Below are 21,439 nucleotides of genomic sequence, written 5' to 3'. Positions count from 1 at the left end.
TCTTGAAAGAGGCCTTCTATACAGGGTGTCCCAGACTAATTTACCCACGCTATATTTCTTAAACGAATAGAGATTTTCGAATGGGACCAAAAGTGGTATATTCTACTTGTAATACACTTTAATATGGCGTAGAAAAAAATCATCCCCTAACTATTCATCCCTTAGTTACAACCCCTAATTTTAATTTTTTTAATAGCACCCTGTATATTTTTTTATAGTTTTGGATGTGGTCTTCTATCGTCTATTCAACACATTTTTTGAAAATAAAATCGGTTGGTAAATAACCAAGAAAATAGCAGTTTAGTTTTGTTAATTATGTGTCCCAGACTAAATTTCCAGGCTATATTTCTTAAACAAATACAGATTTTCGAATGGGACAAAAACTGATCTATTACATTTGTAATACACTTTCATATGGTGTAGAAAATATTCATTCCCTAAATATTCATCCTTAACTTACAGGGTGCTATTAAAAAAATAAAATTAGGGTTGTAACTAAGGGATGAATATTTAGCTGATAATTTTTTTTCTACGCCATATTAAAGTGTATTACAAATGTAATAGATCAGTTTTACCCCATTCGAAAATCTCTATTCGTTTAAGAAATATAGCCTGGATAAATGAGTCTGGGACACATAATTAACAAAACTAAACTGATATTTTCTGGGTTATTTACAAACCGATTTTATTTTCAAAAAATGTGTTGAATAGACGATAGAAGACCACATCCAAAACTATAAAAAAATATACAGGGTGCTATTAAAAAAATTAAAGTTAGGGGTTGTAACTAAGGGATGAATATTTAGTGGATGATTTTTTTCTACTCCATATTAAAGTGTAATACAAGTAGAATATACCACTTTTTGTCCCATTCGAAAATCTCTATTCGTTTAAGAGATAACGCGTTGGTAAATTAGTCTGGGACACCCTGTATATTAGATATATTCTTTTCATGTTCCCATTTTTATTTAATTATCTGCTGCTATATTCCAGTTGCCGTCAATTAGTTTATTTCCGTGTTTGCATCTGTAGCTTTCTGATATTTCTCTAGTCTTCTTATATAGTCTCCCGTTTTATACCGCTAAGGCGGCTTTGGGATTATAGCAGGGTAGTCTGCTATATCTAGGGCCTACGGTATACAAGGAACGTAACAGGGCCAGTGCTACGCTTCAACCGCCTATTATTATCGCTGGTTTTACCCAATGTACTCATTTTAGGGTCTATTTTACCACTAGGCCCATGAGGTACCTGCCTCCGGTCCGCGTTTTTGGGGCCCGGAAAGATTACTAAAATTTTTTTATTGCAATAACAAAATAAATTTTCAAAATTCTTTTATTTCATTCATTTAAAATCGCATTGGGCCAATTAAGCGAAGATTTAAACCAAAAAAGGATTGCGTCAATTGAAGCAAATGATTTATTAGGGGAAATGATAACCTACGTTAGTTTATTCTTATGATGACGATTTGGAATAAACTTTTGGACAGAATAGATGCAACCAGTAGAAGCTACAGTAATGTGTGAACTTTACAATAGTTTAATCAAATGTGTAGGTATACATACAGAAAACCAGACAAAAAATAGAAGTCAATAAGCGTTTCATATAAAGATGAGCTTTCCCGACAAGGGAAAACAATGTTTTGTTGAAAATTCAACTATTTATACGAAAAGATGCTTATAATTCAGTAAACGATATTTTTAATATTTTGTTCACAGAAAATAGTGAAACAGTAAACTTGAAAACTACATATTACTAAATATTTTGAGAACGATATCGATGTTGATGATTTAGTGGAAGAAGTGTAACATTTTAAAGAAATTTACAGCACATCTAGTATCTCAAAAAATTCGCGAAATATGATGGTCTTTTTGATTGAAAATAATATCATATCGACATTTACAAATGTAGAAACGTTGCTTACAATTTATTTAACTATACCCATTAGCAATAGCAACTCTTCACGTGAAAAATCTTTCTCGGTACTGTGACTGTGGTACTAAAAAGAGTAAAGTCGTATTTAAAAAATTCTCTAAATCAACAAAGTCACCTGTGTTTGGCTAATATAGAAAATGATATTTTACAAAAAATTTATACAAATAGTAGGGGAGTCCTGGATGCTAAATTTGCAGTTACTAAAGCGTCATGGGGACCTATTAGGTTGTGAAGATTAGGTTCTAAAACCAAAAAAAGTTAAGTTTTACATTTTGGTACTGATTTTCCTTGTGTTACTATGCTACCGGGGTGGAGGTGTCGTTTTTGGTGTTATTCGATAGATTTTTGAAAAATATTGAACTTACATTTTTCAGTTTTTCGATCTGATTTTTATTTCGTCCATTTCGTTTCATTTTGTTTATATTTAGGGCCCAAAAATTTGTGTAGTGCAGACAGGCTGAGCCGATCTGGGGCTTATAGGCATTTTAAAAATGTCTAGCTGTTCTCGCCGGCGCTGGGATTTAAACCCTGGCCTACTTGCATGGAAACCAGACATACTACCGCCTGAGTTACTCCGACCGTCTAGTCTTCTTATGTATGTTAAATGAGTTAATTTCTTGCTTCCCCTCCCAAGTAGCACAATAAAAACATTTTAGTTTTATTTAAGGTTTATAAAGGTTTTATTGTGGTAAATAAGAAGATAATGGTTTTAAAGTTACCTTGTAGATATACCGCCAGAACTTTAAAACTGTTACGCATTTGTCACTAGTTTTAAAGTATCTAATAAGAATACCAAATAAGACTAATTAATCTTAATAGATATTTTGTCTTACTGTAGTTTTAAAATGGTTTATTCCCAGTTCACTCTAATACTAATCAGTTTTATGAAGAACTTCCGGACTATTTGGTTTTATTAGATTCTAGTTTGTGACTTTTTAGTTTTATTGCAGTTTTAAAGATTCTCCTAATATGACTAATAAAACCTATTATTAAAACTACTTTACCTCATAACTATTATGTCAGTAAATCATATGCATTAAAACTATTTTTTTAGTTTTTTATGAAACAATTCGTGAAGTATGCTTTTTGCGAACGCACGCGATGTTTAGAGCACGAGCGACATCGGAGCGAGTGCTATACATTGCGTAAGTTCGCAAAAAGTACTTCACGCACTACTTTATTAAAACTACTTTATCTCAAGACTATTATGTCAGTAAATCATATGCCTTAAAACTATTTTTGTAGTTTTCTTTAAAGTTGCTTTCTTAAAAGCAATTATTAGGCTATATTAAAACCAAACGCTCTTAACTGAATCAATTTGGTTATAATAAAGACTAAACTATGCTTCTTGTTAGAAACAATAAAACTAAACTCATCCCCTCTTCTTTCATATCCAAAATGGTCGGCCATTTGTTTTAGAGCGAAACAGTGGTGTAGTGTGTTGTAAAAAGTGGAACACTTCCATACAGTTAGTATGGAAGAAATAAGTCGCAATTACTTAAAATATAAACGAATTGGTCATTACGGCTTATTTTTCAAAGAATACAACACACACAGCACTACGACGACTCGATTTTAAGGTTAGATTCACATTAAAACCTAGTGGCATTATTGACAGCAGCATTAAAACTAAACGGTTTTAATTCCAAGGCAACCTTGCTTTTAGTAGGATATATGCTCTTGGACAGCTATAAAATAAAACCATTTTATCTTAACAATTCTCTGTCGATAGACAAAATAGTTTTATTTGGATTTCGGCCATATTGCTTTCTGGAGATGCTGAAAGCCATAATAGATTACAATATAAGGCTTACATAAAAATTATAAATAAGCGATTAAAAACATAAATTCGATTTATTTTAACATTAAAACATTAAAATTGTAGATAAAATTATTTTTTTTTCAAATTAATATTCTTCGGATTTAAATTGTTTCCAGATTTAGCCATACGGCTCACACTCCCTCTAAGGGGAAAATTGACTCATCCCAGATACCTACGGTATCAAAAGGATTCAGCTCTGGTGGGACTCTTTCCGTGTTATCGAGCCTTAGGTGACTTGGAATGCAGGTGTATCTCCCAGAAGTTTTCGTACGCATCTGGCCGTCGCGAGTAGTACAGCTTTCTGCATGGTCTTATAAAGATGTTCATTCAGACTCAGCTTTTTTATGCTTTCGAGGAGGGTCTTCGGAATGACTCCAGTAGTAGACATAATAATCAGTATCGTCTGGGTACTTTGCATTCTCCATTGTCTTCGTATTTGAATTTCTAGATCTCTGTACTTGGCGATCTTTTCAGTAAATTTACTACGTAGATTATTGTTGATAGGTATCGCCACATCACTTAGTGTTGTTTGTCTTATTAATTTATTAACTAGTATGAGATCTGGTCTATTATGTGCCACTGTTTGGTCTGTGAGCACAGTGCGGTCCCAGTATAGCTTGTAGTTGCCATCCTCAAGCATACTCTCAGGGACGTATTGATAATACGGGAGATGGTCTGTTTGGAGAAGTCCCAGCTTGATAGCTATCTCTTGATGAAGAATTTTTCCCACTGCACCATGCCGTTCCTTGTATTCAGTTGCAGCAAATGCCTGGCAGCCCCCTGTAAGGTGTTGGATGGTTTCTTGGGCTTGACATCCATATCGGCATCTGTCGTTTTGAACCTGAGGGTCTTTGATGATATATTTCAGGTAATTTCTGGTTGGTATAACCTGATCCTGAATGGCCAGTAATGAACCCTCCGTCGCAGGGAACATCTTTCCTGATGTCAACCAGTAGTTAGACGCTATATTGTCGACATAATCTTGGCTGACCTCGTTGGGATGTCGCCCGTGTAGAGGTTTACCCATCCAGGCGCGCACTTTTTCGTCCTTAGTAAGGTGGTTTATGCGCATTTCTGGTTCCCTCAGTTTGATCGGTGTTGTGTCATCTATTGCGCAGATAGCGCGATGTAGAGTAGATGTCTCAGCCTGCATCTGAAAATAAGTTCTTAAATTAGCAATTTGTTTATCTAATTGCTCACCTATATCCATAAGTCCTCTAAATTGTTTTATTATTATTATTATTATTGAAGTTACCCTTCTCTAGGCGCGATTGAGATTGAGGGTGAATTTATATTGATCTGCGCGCATGCGCACACCGACAGTTTGGTATTAGTGTTTATACGGGCTCGGCTCTGATTGGGCGTTGAAATGATCTGTCAATAATTGTTCAATATGGAAGTTATCGGTAAACAAAAATGTTGTATAATATATTAGTTTTTATTGTTGTGAGGACAGAAATAAAATCAAATTTATAATTAGAGTGACTTTTTAAATAGTTTTGAAAAGCCACACTTACGTAATTCTAAATGTTTCAGTTGTATTCCAATAAAAAATTATCTTCATACCTATTTGGAAAATGTAAAAAAATAATGTACTTACCTAGTACTTGCTATGCTATACCCCTAGTAGGCAATGCTTTAATTTACATAATCTGATTACGAACAAACTTTCTACAAATTTTCATCTAATGTATCGTTTTCTTACTCTATATTGTTGAATTTTAATTCGACAAAAATCAAACTAATAAAAATTCATATAAACAAAATGTCAAAAAGTTGTTCAGTTTGTGTATATTCCCACATGACGTATACGCGAAGGTGGTGCAGTTTGAAATCGCTTCGACTCTCGTACGGCGGGATACACGGGAAGTAGGTTCAAGCCCAATGCAAGTTATATCATTTTTTTATAGATTTTATGATTGTAAGTATATTATTATATAATTTTTTTCAGAAAATACGTATTTAATTAAAATTTTTGGCAACAATTATTGTTCAGAAATCATTTGTGGCATTTTTCAATGTGTTTGTGTGTGTTTTATTCTTTTATTTTTTTAAGTTTTGGTATTGTTTTAATAAAAATTTTTGGACAGTAGTAGAGAAACTGTTTAAAGTATATTGATTTCGTTGAAATCATATAATAGAAGTATAACTTCTTACGTGCGTACAAAGTACACACATTCTTTTTTTTTTAATCGCCAAAAGTTAGAAATTTTAGGGCGCGTGAGTTATTTAGACCTATTTTTTTAACATTATGTATCAATAAAGTTGGGTGCGCAAGTGTTTTTCTACCTTGGCAGTCCGAAATAACCAAGTACTGTTTATTATTTTATGGGTACAAATACGTATCTACCTATCATAACACATGTAAAAAATTTGTTGGCCTATACTGAGTATATGGATTTAAAGAATCATTTAATATGGTAAATTTACGGATGGAATCATTTAAATTGGTAAGTCTTTAAAAGTCTCCATTTAAGAAACCTTTTTAAGTTTGCTATAAAACTGCTTGCACTTAAAGTGTGTTTTAACATGGTTTTAAAAGCACCTTCACAGTAGCTTGAAAACCAGTTGCTTAAGAAAACAAAGTTTTAAAAAGGTTTTTATTTTTGGTTTTATTGACCTCTTTCAGTGTGGGCCGTTTTATGCTGAAAGCGGATGTATTGCAACCTTAAGGTTTACTTCAAAACCAATTGGTTTTAATTTTAGTTTTATTCTACAGTTTTAAAGCATCCTTAAAAGACTTAATAAACCCTTTCGGTGCTACTTGGGTTATTTTCTCTTTTATTTCTCTGTGTTTTTTTTTGCATATCTTGTATTGTCTACAGCTTTAATTCTCCTTGTGTTCTCCATTAACTTATACAAGTATTTCGTCGGTTATCTAGTCTTATTTCTGTTTCTGTTTTTTTAGCGAGTTCTTCATTATTTACATGTATCATAGTGTCTTTAAAGTTCTTCCATTTGACATTTGCATCCTTACTTTTTCTGTTATCAATGTTAGCTTGAAAAATGTGCTTGTAATAATTAAGTTCTACTATTGGAAAAATTTTCATAGACAGCCCCCTTCCTCACAGTGATTTCTCAGACCATAGGTACATAGTTTCCTATACACTTTCGACTTTGCGCCTTTCCAATCTTGATGCATTGAGATCAACTAGGACTATCGTGATTTCTCTAGTTTTCGCTATTATTTTCATTTGACCAAAGTTGAAGGTAGGCCTCCCCCTTATTTTTCGGTTTCTCGGTTACTCTTTTCGGTTCAGTGCTAATCCTCTCCATATGTCCAGCGCAGGGACCAAATGGACAGAATTAGCCTATTCGATATTCAGTTAAAATAATTCTACTTCTTATTACTAGCCATTCCTCGTAGGAACATACACTCATATCAAGTTTAGTTTGGCATGAGGTGTCACTATCTGTGATACCATTACTCTTCGTTTCTTTATTTATTACCACTTCCTTGTTGTTCTTTTTAAATGTTCCATCCAATGATCATTGAAATTTTACTGTTCTATCTGTACTGTTTCAGTTTTCTACATAAATCCCACGAAAAAGTTACACCCAACTTACAAATAAACGGTGTCACCGTTCAGAGCACCCAAAGCTTCATATACTTGGGCAGAGAGCTAAATAGTCAACTAGACCACTCAAACGAAATTAGAAATAGTGAGGTGTGGTTTCATGAACATGCGTAAAATGCTCTGTAACCCCAAGTTATCAGTCACAATAAGATTGAGAACACTAAGGTGTTATATGTGATCTTTACTACTAGGTATATGGCTGTGAAACTTGGGCATTAAAACAGTATGACGTCAACAAATTGAATTCATTCGAAATGTGGATGTACCACCGAATGTTAAGAATAAGAAGCAGAACTAGTAATGAAGAAGTACTGAAAATAATGAACATACTTACCTTCTTGTCTGGTCAATACTATCAAACTCAGAAAGACGTCTTATCTAGGACACATAATGTGCCATAGGCAATTTGAGCAGCTCCAGGTAATATTAGAAGGCAAGATCGAAGGTAAAATGGGTATAGGAAGAAAGAAAAAATCTTGGCTACGAAACATCAGAGATTGGATCCACACAACAAGACTTAATTCATTAAGTCCATAACAAAGAGAAATTTGCCATATTGATCGCCAACCTCAATAGAGAAGGTACTTTACGAGGAGGAGGATCTGTACTTTTCTTATAAAATATTAAGTTTTCAAATCTATGGACAACTAAGTGCGTAGTGCAACTCTAAAGCTTGTTTTTATATCAACGTTAAGTCTTCTCTCCATAAGTTTGCACAAGAAGACATATCGCTTGAACAATTGCATGAATCAGATAGGAATCGGGGTTTGGTATCAATTCTATCTAGAAAATGATGCTTCTTCTTTTTCTGGATGTGCCTATCCGAGACGAATGTTAGCGATCATCATGGCGATCTTTGTGTTATATGCAGCAGAGCGGAAAAGATGCATAGTTGAACCAGGCTTTCAGGTTCTTTGACTGGGATGTTCTTCTTCTTCCTGGACCTGGCTTTTCAAATATTTTTCCTTCAATAATTGCTTGTAGGAGGAAATATCTGGATTAATTTCGCATAATAGGTATGTCCAAAGTATTCCAACTTTCGAGATTTGTTGGTGGTCAGTACTTCTTGGTTCTTCTTCATTCTTCTGAGGTCCTCCTCATTTGTGACCTGGTCAGTCCACTGGATTTTAAGAATTCTCCGATGTAGCCACATCTCAAATGCTTCCAATTTTCTGCACATATTTTCATTCAAGGTCTACGATTTAACACCGTAAAAGAGGACAGAGAAGACGTAGCATCGCAGCATTTTTACTTTTTTATACCAAGAGAGGTTTTGCCTCTTGAAAAAGGCCCCATACGACGGTTGAAGGTGAATCTAGCTTTTCAAATCTAGCATTCCATGTCAAATCACTCAGGCAAAACTTTTGGATCTCCGATTTTTCTGAAACTTGGTGTATAGCTTCTGCGGGATGTAAAAATAAGACATTTAAGGTCAAAAAGTATTTTTCTTCTTGTTCTTCTTCTTTTTTTTCTCAAAATGTTATTTTATGCCATTTTACAGTGATTTGGTGTTTATTTAAACACAGGGCCGGTTTTAGGGTTTTGAGCGCCCCGGGCAAAATAAAATTTGGCGCCCCTTCATTTAAGAATATACAAATTTACTGCAAATATAAAAAAATAGGAAAAATCAAAATTTTACCATAAAGAACTATGTAAAAATATATTTATTTAAAAAATAGTACGATAGTTATTATTTATAATTTATCCAACATAGGGCATAGCATAACGAGCACATTTGAAGTTCAAGCGACGAAGGAGCGAAGGTAAAAGATAAATGCACATTGTCAACAAGCAGAAAAAAATGTGTGTAAATAACTATTTAGATGGGAAATAAGCCACCACTAAATTGAAAAAAATAATTTTATTAACGTTTCGACGCCCAAATCGGGTGTCGTTGTCAAAATACAAAATACTGCTAAATTAAACAAAAATATTGTTGCTTAGTAAAAAATTCTTCTAATAATTTATTTAATCTGACTCATTTATATCATTTAATGTGTATAAATCTTCTACACTACCACAAAAACATGTTAATTGTGCGCAAGATATAGCTGCATCCCCAATAACTAAATTGAGGGAATGGCATCCACTTAGCATAAAATAGCACGAGGATATTCTTTGCAAACGCGAACTTGTACACCTTTATTTTTTCTCTTCCTTTTAAAGCCGTTGGCATATCCTTGGCCTTACAATCATCTATGTAAATTCAAATAAAATCATTCATTAATTTTTTTTTATTATCTCATAAGCTTTTTATTATCTCTATGACTCGATACCTATAGATCCAAGCTATATGGTTCTAGGTATCGAGGGACTAGGACAAACAATACTAAATTAAACCCGGTACTGTGGGATAAGAACATCAGTATAAAAACAAAAAGAAGAATATAATATAACACCATGACAAGAAGTATTCTGAATAACGGGTATGAAAATTGAATAAAAAATACGAAAACCAAATGCAAAATAAGAGGAACAGAGATGGAATACCTAAGTAGAAGCTATAGAAGAGATAGAATAAATATCATAGAGATTAAGAAAATAATGGTAATGAATTCAAGAGATAATAGACTACATAGAACAAAAGAGATTAACCTGGTACGGACATGGCAGAAGAACAGACCAAAATCGTTGGTTAAACAGAATAACAGATTGGAGCCCGATAGGAAGAAGGAAGAAAGGCAGACCCCGAAGATCTTTTAGAGATAAAATGGACGAAGCAATATTAAGAAAGAAACCTGCAGGAAGGGGACTGGTAAAACAGAAAGAAATGAAGAGAACGGTTGAGTGAAATAATACAGTGAAAGCTATGGAAACCCTTATATACAGGGTGTTTCTAAATAAATGCGACAAACTTTAAAGGGTAATTATTTATGAAAAAATAATGACAGTTTGCTCTATAAACGTATGTAAGAAACTACTTCGCTTCCGAGATATGGAGTGTTGACATTTTTCTTACAAACTGACGATTTATTTATTGCTCTGAAACCGGTTCATATATACAAATAAAATTTGATGTGTTTTAAGAGGTAATTATTGCGCATTTTTTGACATAAAATTAAGAAGTTTTTATCTACTGTTCGCGCGAATATAGGTAATGGTCTGAATTTTTTTAAAGAAAAACATAGTACGCCACTGAGATATTTCAAATAAAAAATCATATTTGAATTACTCATTCAATTTGTGATACAAAAATCTATTCTTCCTTTTTTTCATACGTCGGTCGTGCCGTTTTAATGCAAAAAGTGAAACATCTTAACGTTTTCAAAGTATTCGAAATAAATTTCTATATATTCATATGAAAAAGAACTTGTCATTTCTAATTCATACATACCCAGTTTGTTTTTTTTTATTTCAAATTACACACCCACGGACACACGACAATGTTGATAACGTAAAGTTTACAGAACAGGAAGACAAAATTATTTAACCATTGAGGCTATGATGACAAGCGCCAGTATAATATCACTATTTGTTGATACTTTGTAAATCTGATCTTCGTGTATTTTAAGTATGTATACTTTATTGTTTATTGTTTCCATAAGAGTGATAGGTATTACCTGACAAATTACCTTTAAAAGCCATAACAATTTTTATGTTGCATTATTTTTATTAGAGAATTTTTGTGAGCTAGAAATAGTTTTCTTATTGTTACAATTATTCAATAATAATTATCTTAGGAGTAATCTTAGCCCAAATATAATCTATAAAGTCTAAAAAAATAATGAATGTAAAAAATATTATATTTATATATCGGCGTCTCTCAAAATTTGGCGCCCCCAAATTCTGGCGCCTCGGGCGGGCGCCAGGCTAGCCCGCCCCTTTATCCGGCGCTGTTTAAACAACTTTGCATTTTCTATTGTAAAGTGTCAATGAAAAAAATAATGTTTTAATAGAAGTGACTAAAAAGGGTGAAGGGAATTATAACAAGTTATTTTGATTCAAAACAAGTTTTTAATCAAATTTTAATATAGAGAACGTTAAAATACCGTTTTTTTTACATTTTCCACCATTCCCAAAATACATCATATTCGAATTAGCTGAAAATTTTCCCACAGATAGCCAAAAGATAGGACTTTAAATAGTTAAAAGGATTTGAATAATTTTGTAATACAAAAAAAGTTACATGGAATAATATCAGACGAAAAAGAATATTAATCCAGTCGGGATATCATTTGACTTTGCATGCCGAGCTGCCCACAATTTTTTTCTAATCTTTAGGGATCAATAGTAGTCTAAATCTAAAATCGCGAATAAATTCCTCCGCTACGTTAGCCGCCATCTTGATTTTAAAGGAGAACCGTTTTTGCTCAATATCTCCGCCATTTTTAACTTTTCGACAAAAATGGTAGGAAATGAAATTGTTCCAAATAACTCGTATTTACAATTATTACAATTTTTAACAATGTTTGTCGTGAGGTAGGTATTTTCTGAGTTAATTTTACTTACAGTAGACGTCTATATTTTTGACTATGATATTGCATGTAACTTTTTTTGTATTGTAAAATTATTCAAATCCTTTTAACCACTGAAAGTATTTTGTTATGGCTATCTGTGGCAAGTTTTCAGCCAAATCGAATATGATGTATTTTGGGAATGGAAGAAAATGTACGGTATTTTAACGTTTTCTGTACTAAAATTTGATCAAGAACTTGTTTCGAATCAAAATATCTTGTTATAATATCTGCATATAATGACATTTTTAAGTCCCTTCCATTAAAATATTTTTTTTCCATTGATACTTTACGATAGAAAATGTAAATTTGTTTAAATAAGTACCAAATCACTGTAAAATCGCTTACGCAACATTTAAAAAAAAATAGAAGAAGAAGAAGACAATTCGACCTTAAATGTCTTACTTTTACATTCCGCAGATGCTATACACCAATTTTCAGACAAATCGGAGATCCAAAAGTTTTTTTTATCCAAAATTGAGTGATTTGAAATGGAATCGCCCATTTATATTTTCCAAAATATCAGTACATTGTGCCCCCCTAAGGCCTGCGACCCAATGCACCGCATTGGTTGCATTGGCGTTAGTTACGCCACTGAGTGCGTTACTCTTTCTACAGAAGTTTGGTTAATGGCTGCGTTCACCAGAAATAATCAGTTTAAGTTTCAACTGAACAGCTGTGTTTCAGCGCTTTAAAACTACGTTCAGTTTGGTGAATGATATTTTTTCCGTTTGACACTTTCATAGTTGGTTTTGTTTTGTGTTCTCGCACGTTTTATGAATTATGAACTTAACCTAAAACGAGATTCGTTGTTTTTGTTTATTTTTATATCGTGCTATCGTTCAACGATAACTTGGACGTGTCTTACACAAATTTAATTCAAAAATGGACAATATAATACCACCTTTATTGTTGTTTGATAATGACATGAACAAGAAATAATTTTTAGTGCTGCTGGCTGTGCTGGACTTGTCAGAACTATTGGATGAGGATGATAACCACCATAAATAAATAATAATTGTCACGAGAAATATGAATTATGTTGAAAATATTGTTCCTCAATACACAGATTTACAATTTCGTTAGCGTATACAATTATGTATCTCCTAAGTTTCAATTACATTATAATTAAAACCATTGTAAAAGTAAATATTTTCAAATCAGCGCGCCATTATAATATATTTCTTAAACACGTTCAATAATGAAGCGATACAAATACTACGTTGAATAAAATGGCGACCGCTTCGTCAACACGTTGAAGTTTAGTCTAAATTGACATGACGTTCACCGGAAAAATCTTAAACAGTTTCAAAGCGCTGACATAGCGCACTGGTCTGGTGAACGCACCCAATGTCAAGTTGACTTTCTGTTATCTTTATTTTCTTGCTTATGATCACGGTTCTTAGACATTACTACGGTTGCCTAAATCGACTAACCAATGAACATTAAGGGTGAGATTACGTCACGAGAGTTTACTGTCATTTGAATCGTAATATGATTTTTTCGAATCCTGAGAAAACCAAGTATTTTAAAAGAATTTAAACGCAGGATGCAAGATTACATTATTACCGAGGGCGGAAAGCCCCTTAGAATAAACAAGCAGATTCTATTGAATGAAATATTTGAAATTAAATATCACACTTCTCTTTTATTTTCAGCCCTGTAGCTTATTAAAATAAACATTATAGAAGTTTTCAGGGACTTTCGGCCCTCGGTAATAATGTAGTCTTTCATTCTGAGTTTAAATTTTTAAAAAATATTTATTAGTTTTCTCAGGATTCGAAAAAAATTAATACAATTAAAACACATTGAGAATTTTGACATGCGTTAAAATTTTGCATTAACTCAATGTAAAATTCTGAACTGTTGAATTCCAGCTTCCCTAATAATTATTGTACATCAAAAGACATTAGAAACTATTTGTACAGGATTGAAATCTGTATTGGAAATAGCTGTTAAAATTGGTCTACGTAATTAAACATATTCCAAAATTTTGTAAAAATGTAATACATTTTAGTTTTCAGCCCAAACTTAGGCCACACACAATGCAATAATGTTCACATTTTTGAACTGTCAATATTTTTATTTTATCATCTATTGTTTAAAAACAATACAGTTGATAAGATACCCTCAGTTGCGGAGAAAGGATTAATAATAAAGATTTTTTTATTCAGTCAATGGTGTGAGCACTGTCAGTTAAATAGTAACCTGTGGCCTTACTTTTACACGCCTACCTATTGTGGCAAATGTATCATATTTTTCAAAATTTTGGAATGCATTTAAATCGTAGAACAATTTTAACTTTTGGTTTTGATACAGATTTTAATTCTATACAAGTATTCTCTCATGACTTTTGATGTAAAATAATTAGGGAAGCAGGAATTCAACAATTCAGAATTTTACATTGAGTTTCCTATGGCCCTTTTTACGATTCACCACCCGGTATAAGATAAAATGTGTACTATTTGTCTAATTATTTCATAATAACACAAATAATACACATATATACACAATAACACACATTCAATGATCGAAAATCATTTAACCCTTAACTGGTCCCGTACTGTAGCAGTAGCGTAACTGGTCCGGCGTCGTCTGCGAAACTACTCTTTTCAAGAAAGCAAAACAACACTCGAAAATAATTTTTTTAATAAGAATAAATGTTACAAACATACCTTGATATGTTTATATAAAAGTGAACGTATTAGATTTGGGCGTTATTTGGGTTAAGAAAAAAATATTAAAATAAATCTGAAATCCGCACAAATATTTGTGAAAAAGTACATAGTTTTGTAAAGTAAATAAAAAAAATATAAAAAACAACATGAAAAAAAATGTATTGCTAGGATAGATGTTCAAACTGTACACTAAAGGAAAAACTAGGTAAAATAAAAATCGATCAAAAATGTTTGTTTCCAGCATCAGTCAAACTTTACCTATTTTATATGCAATTTTTACATAGGTAGTGGTTTTATACATCCCAAACAAACAGGCTTTTTGCAACTCAAGCACAGGTATTTTGTCATCCTGCGCTTTCTACAAGGACATAAACTGCAAATCTTGCGCTTTTTCTAAAATAAGAGCATCCTCTTGCTCTTCTTGAACTCCAATTATGAAGACAAAAAAGTGACACAAACGGTCCGGCGTCGTCTGAGGAGCTACTCTCAACCTAACTGTTGCGATAACTTTTTAGGAACTGAGAGAAACTTGTCTCAAATACACCCACTTGTCAAGCTCCAATAGTTTAAGGATTAGATAAAACAACTTGCCTGTGGGCGGTGCCAATTTCCAATAAAAAATAATCAAAATTATTGAATCGTCTGTCAGACGACGCCGGACCAGTTAAGGGTTAAAAATATGGGAATGTAAACTCTTGTGACGTAAAGTCAGAAATATAAGTCTCCCCAGCACCGTCGGACAAGACAACCGTAATAAAGTCTAATAACCGTGGCTTATGATCTTGTTAAAGAAAATGATTAAAGAAGGTACTGTCAAATAAAACGAAACGTACATTTAGAAAATTATTATTTATAATTTTTCAAAATTAATACTCAATAGGATCACATTACACCAGCTACTAAAATTAAACAAAAGTCGTCATAGTTTCTCTGAATATTTTAAATTGTTCTCTCAAAATATTTCATATCTGTAGTCTCATAAATTAAGCGTGTAAGGAGAATAAGTAGGTAAATCTTACAAAAATAAAATGTTTTCTATTCATTAATACCTAATAACTTCTAACAGAGGGGAAAAGAAAAAATCAAACAATAAGGAATTCGCGTAATTTTCCCCTTGTTGTCATATTCTAAACTTGAAAAAAATATACAGCGAGCACGTAAAGGTTGGAATAAATTAATTTTTTCATGAATGGGCAATTTTGGAAATAAATTCTGAAACAGGTCAATTTTTACTTTTAATTTACGACTTTTTGGCATATATATCATACTAGTGACATCACCTATCTGGGCGTGATGACGTCACGGATGATTTTTTAAAGAGAATAGAGGTCGTGTGATAGCTCATTTGAAAGGTAATTCAATTCTCTATTCAGTAATATAAACATTAACATAATTGTATGTATGTAATTTATTTAATTCAAAATACATTTTACTGCTATCAGAAAACACCAAAAAATGTTTATTTGACAAATAAATATTGTTTTTTGCTTAAATTCAATATTAAAGCAGCCACCCAGCTGCCTCTTGACAGATTGAACATTTAATTTAAGTAATTTAAAAATAAAAAGTAACCTGTTTCGGGATTTTTTTTTCCAAAATGATCCGTTCTCGAGAAAATGAATTTATTCCAACTTTTACGTGCTCACTGTATAGAGAATAATAAGATTTTTGACATGCCATTTCTATTTCATTGGCACCAATTAGTGACGAGTTTATAGGAGGTCATTATTATATTTGGTGAGATTGTAAATGTTAACTGACGTCTGTCATAATATTGGAGGTTAAATATAATATCCAATTATTGTTTTCCAAATTATATTTAATTTATTTAGTTTATATTTTAAGGACAGTTTATTTTTAACGAACTTTTCTTTCCCTTCCCTCTCCTTGATTGGTTTATATATTTAGTATATGTTTAGTTAGGCGTTAATTTTAAGAAATGTTGCTGGCTAAATGGGCACAGCTCCCAACCAAACAAAAATCTTACAGAACCTTCTATAGGACAACATGACTTTGACAGTTATATTACAGATAGTTATCTTTGTTTCACACCCTTTAAGACAAAGGGAAACAGTGTAGCCGGTAGGTTCTCTGGCAAATACATATACGTTTTTTTTTTTGGCAACAGCGCTTTCCTGCTAAACTTAACGTTAGCGAAAAAACTAATATATGGGGAAAAATTTGTTGAATTTTTTGGCCGTCATGTTTGTACTGATGGGTTAATAATTCTATGACGTGCATGCCTAATTGTTTGACTTTTAGTTTATAAGACGTAATAGGGAAAGAAGATCCATGGAAATGGATAAAAATATACATAAAAAAAATGCTTGTTTTCATTTACAGAAGAATTTTTTTATTACGATAATGTTTACCCAAATCATCAGCGCTCGTTCGGTAAGCATCTACTTAGTGAATGACACCGAGCCACAAGCCCTTTTCTCTTGCCATACTGCTCATCCATAGATCAGCTCGATACACCAGTGCAATCTAGTCTCAGTAGCAGGTCTATTTATAATTTTAAACTACTACGTTAGCCTTTTCTCTTTTGGCCAGTATCTGAACCATCTACCACTAGATCATTCACAGTGAAGTGAATGGCATACATCCACCTCCCGCGTAAACTGTGTACTAGTACGTTCCGTTTCCTTCTATTTCTTTTTCTCTTTGACTTCACCCCATCTAAGTCAAATTTTTGTGTTCTCTCGTGGTTATTTTCCACCTGTTGTCTGGTTCTCCTTTCTTTATTTTCCTCTCTGGATGATAAACAAATGCTTGCCTCGCTCTGTTGCTTTAATATATCCTCAAAGTATGGCCAATCCAGTTTTTCCTTGACTTATCATGATTTTTCTTAGAGATTTGTTTACAAAAGTTTGTAGTTTTTTAGTTGTAGTTTCGTCTTGTTTCCATGTTTCTGTCAATGGGTGCATTGTCGATTCTTGCGACTTTGCCATTTTTTAGAAGTTTTATTGTGTTCCTAATTTCTTCCATTGTAATTTCTCCGATATTCACCTCTCGCTTTGGTGATTATACGTTGTCTTCTATGACTTATGTTATTTCATGTTTAGCATATTATATTTCTTGGAAGTACACCTTCCATCTTTGTATTATGTTTTCTCATTATTTTTCTCGTATATTTCTTTGTATTTTTTCTGATAGGTCTATTATTTTTGTTTTTTACGATCATAGGTCATTTTCTTGCGCTGTATTTTCTGATATATCTATAATGTTTGGGTAAACAGTTTTAATAATATCGAGTTGAGTTAAAATGGATAGCCAAAGCTCTCAAACTATTACAAAGGAGGTCAGTAGATACAAACATGTGAGATGAAAAAATGAGAACTAAATACCTTATGGAGAATAATAATATGTAAACACAAATAGATTAAAAGGGAAAATAATGTACGGAAGGACTAACAAAGGTCAGCAAAAAGTGGAAAATGTAATGGGACTTAGTAGAGGGCATAAGATCTTACATATAATGCACAGGAGAATGTCAGCATCAAATGATTTGTTGTGAAGGAACGTTAAACTCCTTTAATCGATTAAATTGATTTGTTTTATTGGGACTGGACTGTCAGGATTTCCAGTATATATACATTTAGCCCAGTAAGTGAACGGGAAATTCGGCGATATCGTGTAATTTTCAGGGGCAACTCCAAATTACATGAATATTTGGATTTAGGTTCTACTTACCCTCCACTTCAAAGTTGAAATTGTGCCGTTGGTTGCTTTTACTTGGGGGGTCACTGTCACCCCTTCTCGAGGGTGAAAAAGATACGTTCAAGACAAGACCGGAAATGTATAAATTGACTGATTTTAAGCAACTTTTGTTCTATAAAGTTTTTTGTCAATAATTTTCGAGTTATTTGCCATTGAAAATGTTGATTTTTCGACAAAAAACTACGTTTTCAGACGGTTTTTCGCAAATAACTCAAAAAGTAAATATTTTGTCGAAAAAAAATATTCTTAGCTAAAGTGTAGCTTATAAAAAACCCAAAAAAATGGTGTATCAGTAAAGTCTATCAATCAAATAAAAACAAAGTTGTAGCTCATGAAAAATACGTTCTTATTCGTCTAATTCCACATCGAATATTTCAAGGTGAATTCACCGAAAAATTAAACACTTTTCGGGAAAACCCATTTAAACTTTTTTAAAGTGTTTATAAAAAGCTTTGTTTTAATTGTTAGTAAAAGTTTTAACATTAAAAATAAGCGAGGAACGCTCAAAATAAAATTTTTTTTGTAAAAAATCATGAAAATCTCGCCCTGTTTAGTTTTCCACATGAAATTAATCGCTACCCCTTTACAAACAATTTACTTACCTATCTATTTTTTATATGATCTGTCAGTCTCGCCGGTTTAAAGTGTTTATTTTTGAAAGAGTTTCAATTGAGAAAGCTTGAATGGGTCACTAATCACGAGTGTATGCAAATTTTGAACAGCCATATTTTAACCAATTTTTGTCTTACGGAGAAACAAAATGAAACTAGCATATTTATAATAGCAAAACCTACATTTTTTTACTCTTTAAGATTTTTCCTATCACTAATACTTTTTAAGTTATCTTGAGAAAATAAAAATTTTCAAAAATTTTTAGAAATTTTTTTTTAATATAAAACCAAATGTTTTTAAAAATAAGCACTTCAAATCAATCAAACTTACAGATCATATAAACAATACACATACAGTTAAAATAGATGGTAAATCCAAAAGATTAATTTCATTTAGGGTGCTAAATAGAGGGAGGTTTTCACGATTTTTTTTACCAAAAAAAGGGGCCAACTTTTTTTTCAGTGTAACTCGTTTATTTTTGATGCTGTAAACTTTTGTAAAAAGCAAATAATAAGTTTTTTTTCGATACTTTAAAACTGTTAATAAGGTTTTCCCGAAAAACGCTTCTTTCTTCTTTGATTTCGCGTTGAATTATTCGATTTGGAATTAGACGAATAAGAACGTATTTTTCATGAGCTACAACTTTGCTTCTACTCAATGTGTAGACTTTACTGGTACACCATGTTTTCGTTTTTTATAGGCTACACTTTTGTTAAAAATATTTTTTTTGATAAAATATTTACTTTTTGAGTTGTTTGGGAAAAACCGTCTAAAAACGTAGTTTTTTTTTATCGAATAATCAACATTTTAAATCGCGAATAACTCAAAAAGTATTGACTTACGTAAAAAAATTTGTAGAACAAAAAGTGCTTAAAATAAGTCAATTTATCCATTTCCGACCTTATTTTAAACACGCGTTTTTTACCCCCGAGAAGGGGTAAATGTCACCCCCCAAGTAAAAGTAACCAACGGCACAAATTCAACTTTGAAGTGGAGGGTAAGTAGAATCTTAATCCAAATTTTCATGCAATTCGCAGTTGCCCCTGGAAATTACACTCCAAAACAGTCATTTATTGGGCTAATTATATTACCTTACTATCATATTCTATTGAAACACATTATTTTGATTAAAAACCGACACATCATCCTTTATTGGTTTCTTTAAACGGTAGTGCCCCAATGAGGAATCTTATTAATAACTAAAAATAATATATTATCACAATGAGAAAATAACACAGAGCAAAGGCACTGACGCATCTCTTAAGGGAACTAAATCATGTACTATTTTCATGTTTAGTAAATAACAGGAACACCTGCAACAAAAATTTATATTATCAAAAAATTATAAATATATCTTCAACAGTACATTAAATTCTATGGAGAGTTTTGATTCATAACCCTACCAAAAAAACAACGTCCGAAAAACTGTAGCGATTATAGTTCAGAGAAATAAGGAAAAAAAATATCGTGTTGGTGACACATCCCCCTCCAGGCTGAAACCAAATTTTTCGAGTAATATGGTCATCTATAATAATAACCTATATGTTTCCTGCAGCCGATTTTGATGATATACATAGTTATAAACAAATGAAGATCAAAAAACGGTAAATTTTCGCTTTTTTCGTCTCTTACTAAAAAATTGGGCATTTTAAACAAATTTGAGAGTAATAAACTCATAAACCGTATAAAATACTTCAATATGGCGTTCGCTGAATATGTATATCCTTATTGGTTACTTAGAAAATTGCCAAATAAATCATAAATTTTGAGTTTTTATAAATATTCATAACTTATGTAAAAATTAACTTAGAACCTTCTTATTACATGGAATGCTGAGACTTATGGTGCTTAAATTACACCCTAAATTCCAAAGCAATTGGTCAAATAGTTTAAAAGTTATTTAATTTGTTTATCCAAAATTAATTTTTTTTGCAACACTGTAAGTCAGAAAATGATGAAGTTACAGTAATATTTTGGATAGTTTATGAAAGAAGAAAATTTACAGTATTAATTAAATTAAAAAAAAATGACAAAAAATAATTATAGATATTGCAAAATAATATTGCAAAACATGTGAATTAAAAAAATGGGGGGGCTAACTTTGTCCCTAAATGTCCTAGAACAGTTGTTTTTCTTTCTAAATGTGTATAAAAATTCAGTCTTTCTAAATATGAAAAAATAATTTTTCTACGGGTAACGGTTAAAAAGTTATTCTAATTGTTTATAAGTAAGCAAAAAATTGACATGTTTTTGCAAAATAATTTTACACTGTTTAAAATTATTTTTTGTCATTTATTTTTAATTAAGGTAATAGTATAAATTTTCTTCTTTCATAAACTGTCCGAAGTATTATTGTAACCTCATAATTTTCTGACTTATAGTGTTGCAAAAAAAATGAATTTGGGAAAAATAAATTAAATAACTTTTAAACTATTTGACCAATTGCTTTGAAATTTAAAATATAATTTAAGTACAAGAAGTCTCGGCATTCCGCGTAATAAGAAGATTCTAAGTTAATTTTTACCTAAGTTACGAATATTTATAAAAACTCAATATTTATGATTTATTTAGCAATTTTCTAAGCAACCAATAAGGTTGGACATATTCAGCGAATGCCATAGTGAAGTTTTTTATACGATTTAT

At 32.0% G+C, this 21,439-nt stretch overlaps 1 protein-coding gene across 6 annotated transcripts in view; it reads right to left on the bottom strand.

Moving 5' to 3' along the window:
• Positions 1-15,294: 15,294 nt before the first annotated feature.
• LOC126892156 (phospholipid-transporting ATPase ABCA3-like) overlaps positions 15,295-21,439 on the bottom strand; it is a 361,018-nt gene continuing 354,873 nt past the window's right edge. For all 6 annotated transcript variants that reach the window (XM_050661619.1, XM_050661614.1, XM_050661615.1 and 3 more), the window contains exon 21: positions 15,295-20,109. In XM_050661619.1, the coding sequence (XP_050517576.1) occupies positions 20,071-20,109 (39 nt within the window). In that variant the 3' untranslated portion in view covers positions 15,295-20,070. The remainder of the gene's footprint in view (positions 20,110-21,439) is intronic.

This window comes from Diabrotica virgifera, chromosome 9, assembly GCF_917563875.1.
Source record: "Diabrotica virgifera virgifera chromosome 9, PGI_DIABVI_V3a".
NCBI lineage: Eukaryota > Metazoa > Arthropoda > Insecta > Coleoptera > Chrysomelidae > Diabrotica > Diabrotica virgifera.
This window is presented reverse-complemented; position numbering and strand designations above follow the sequence as displayed.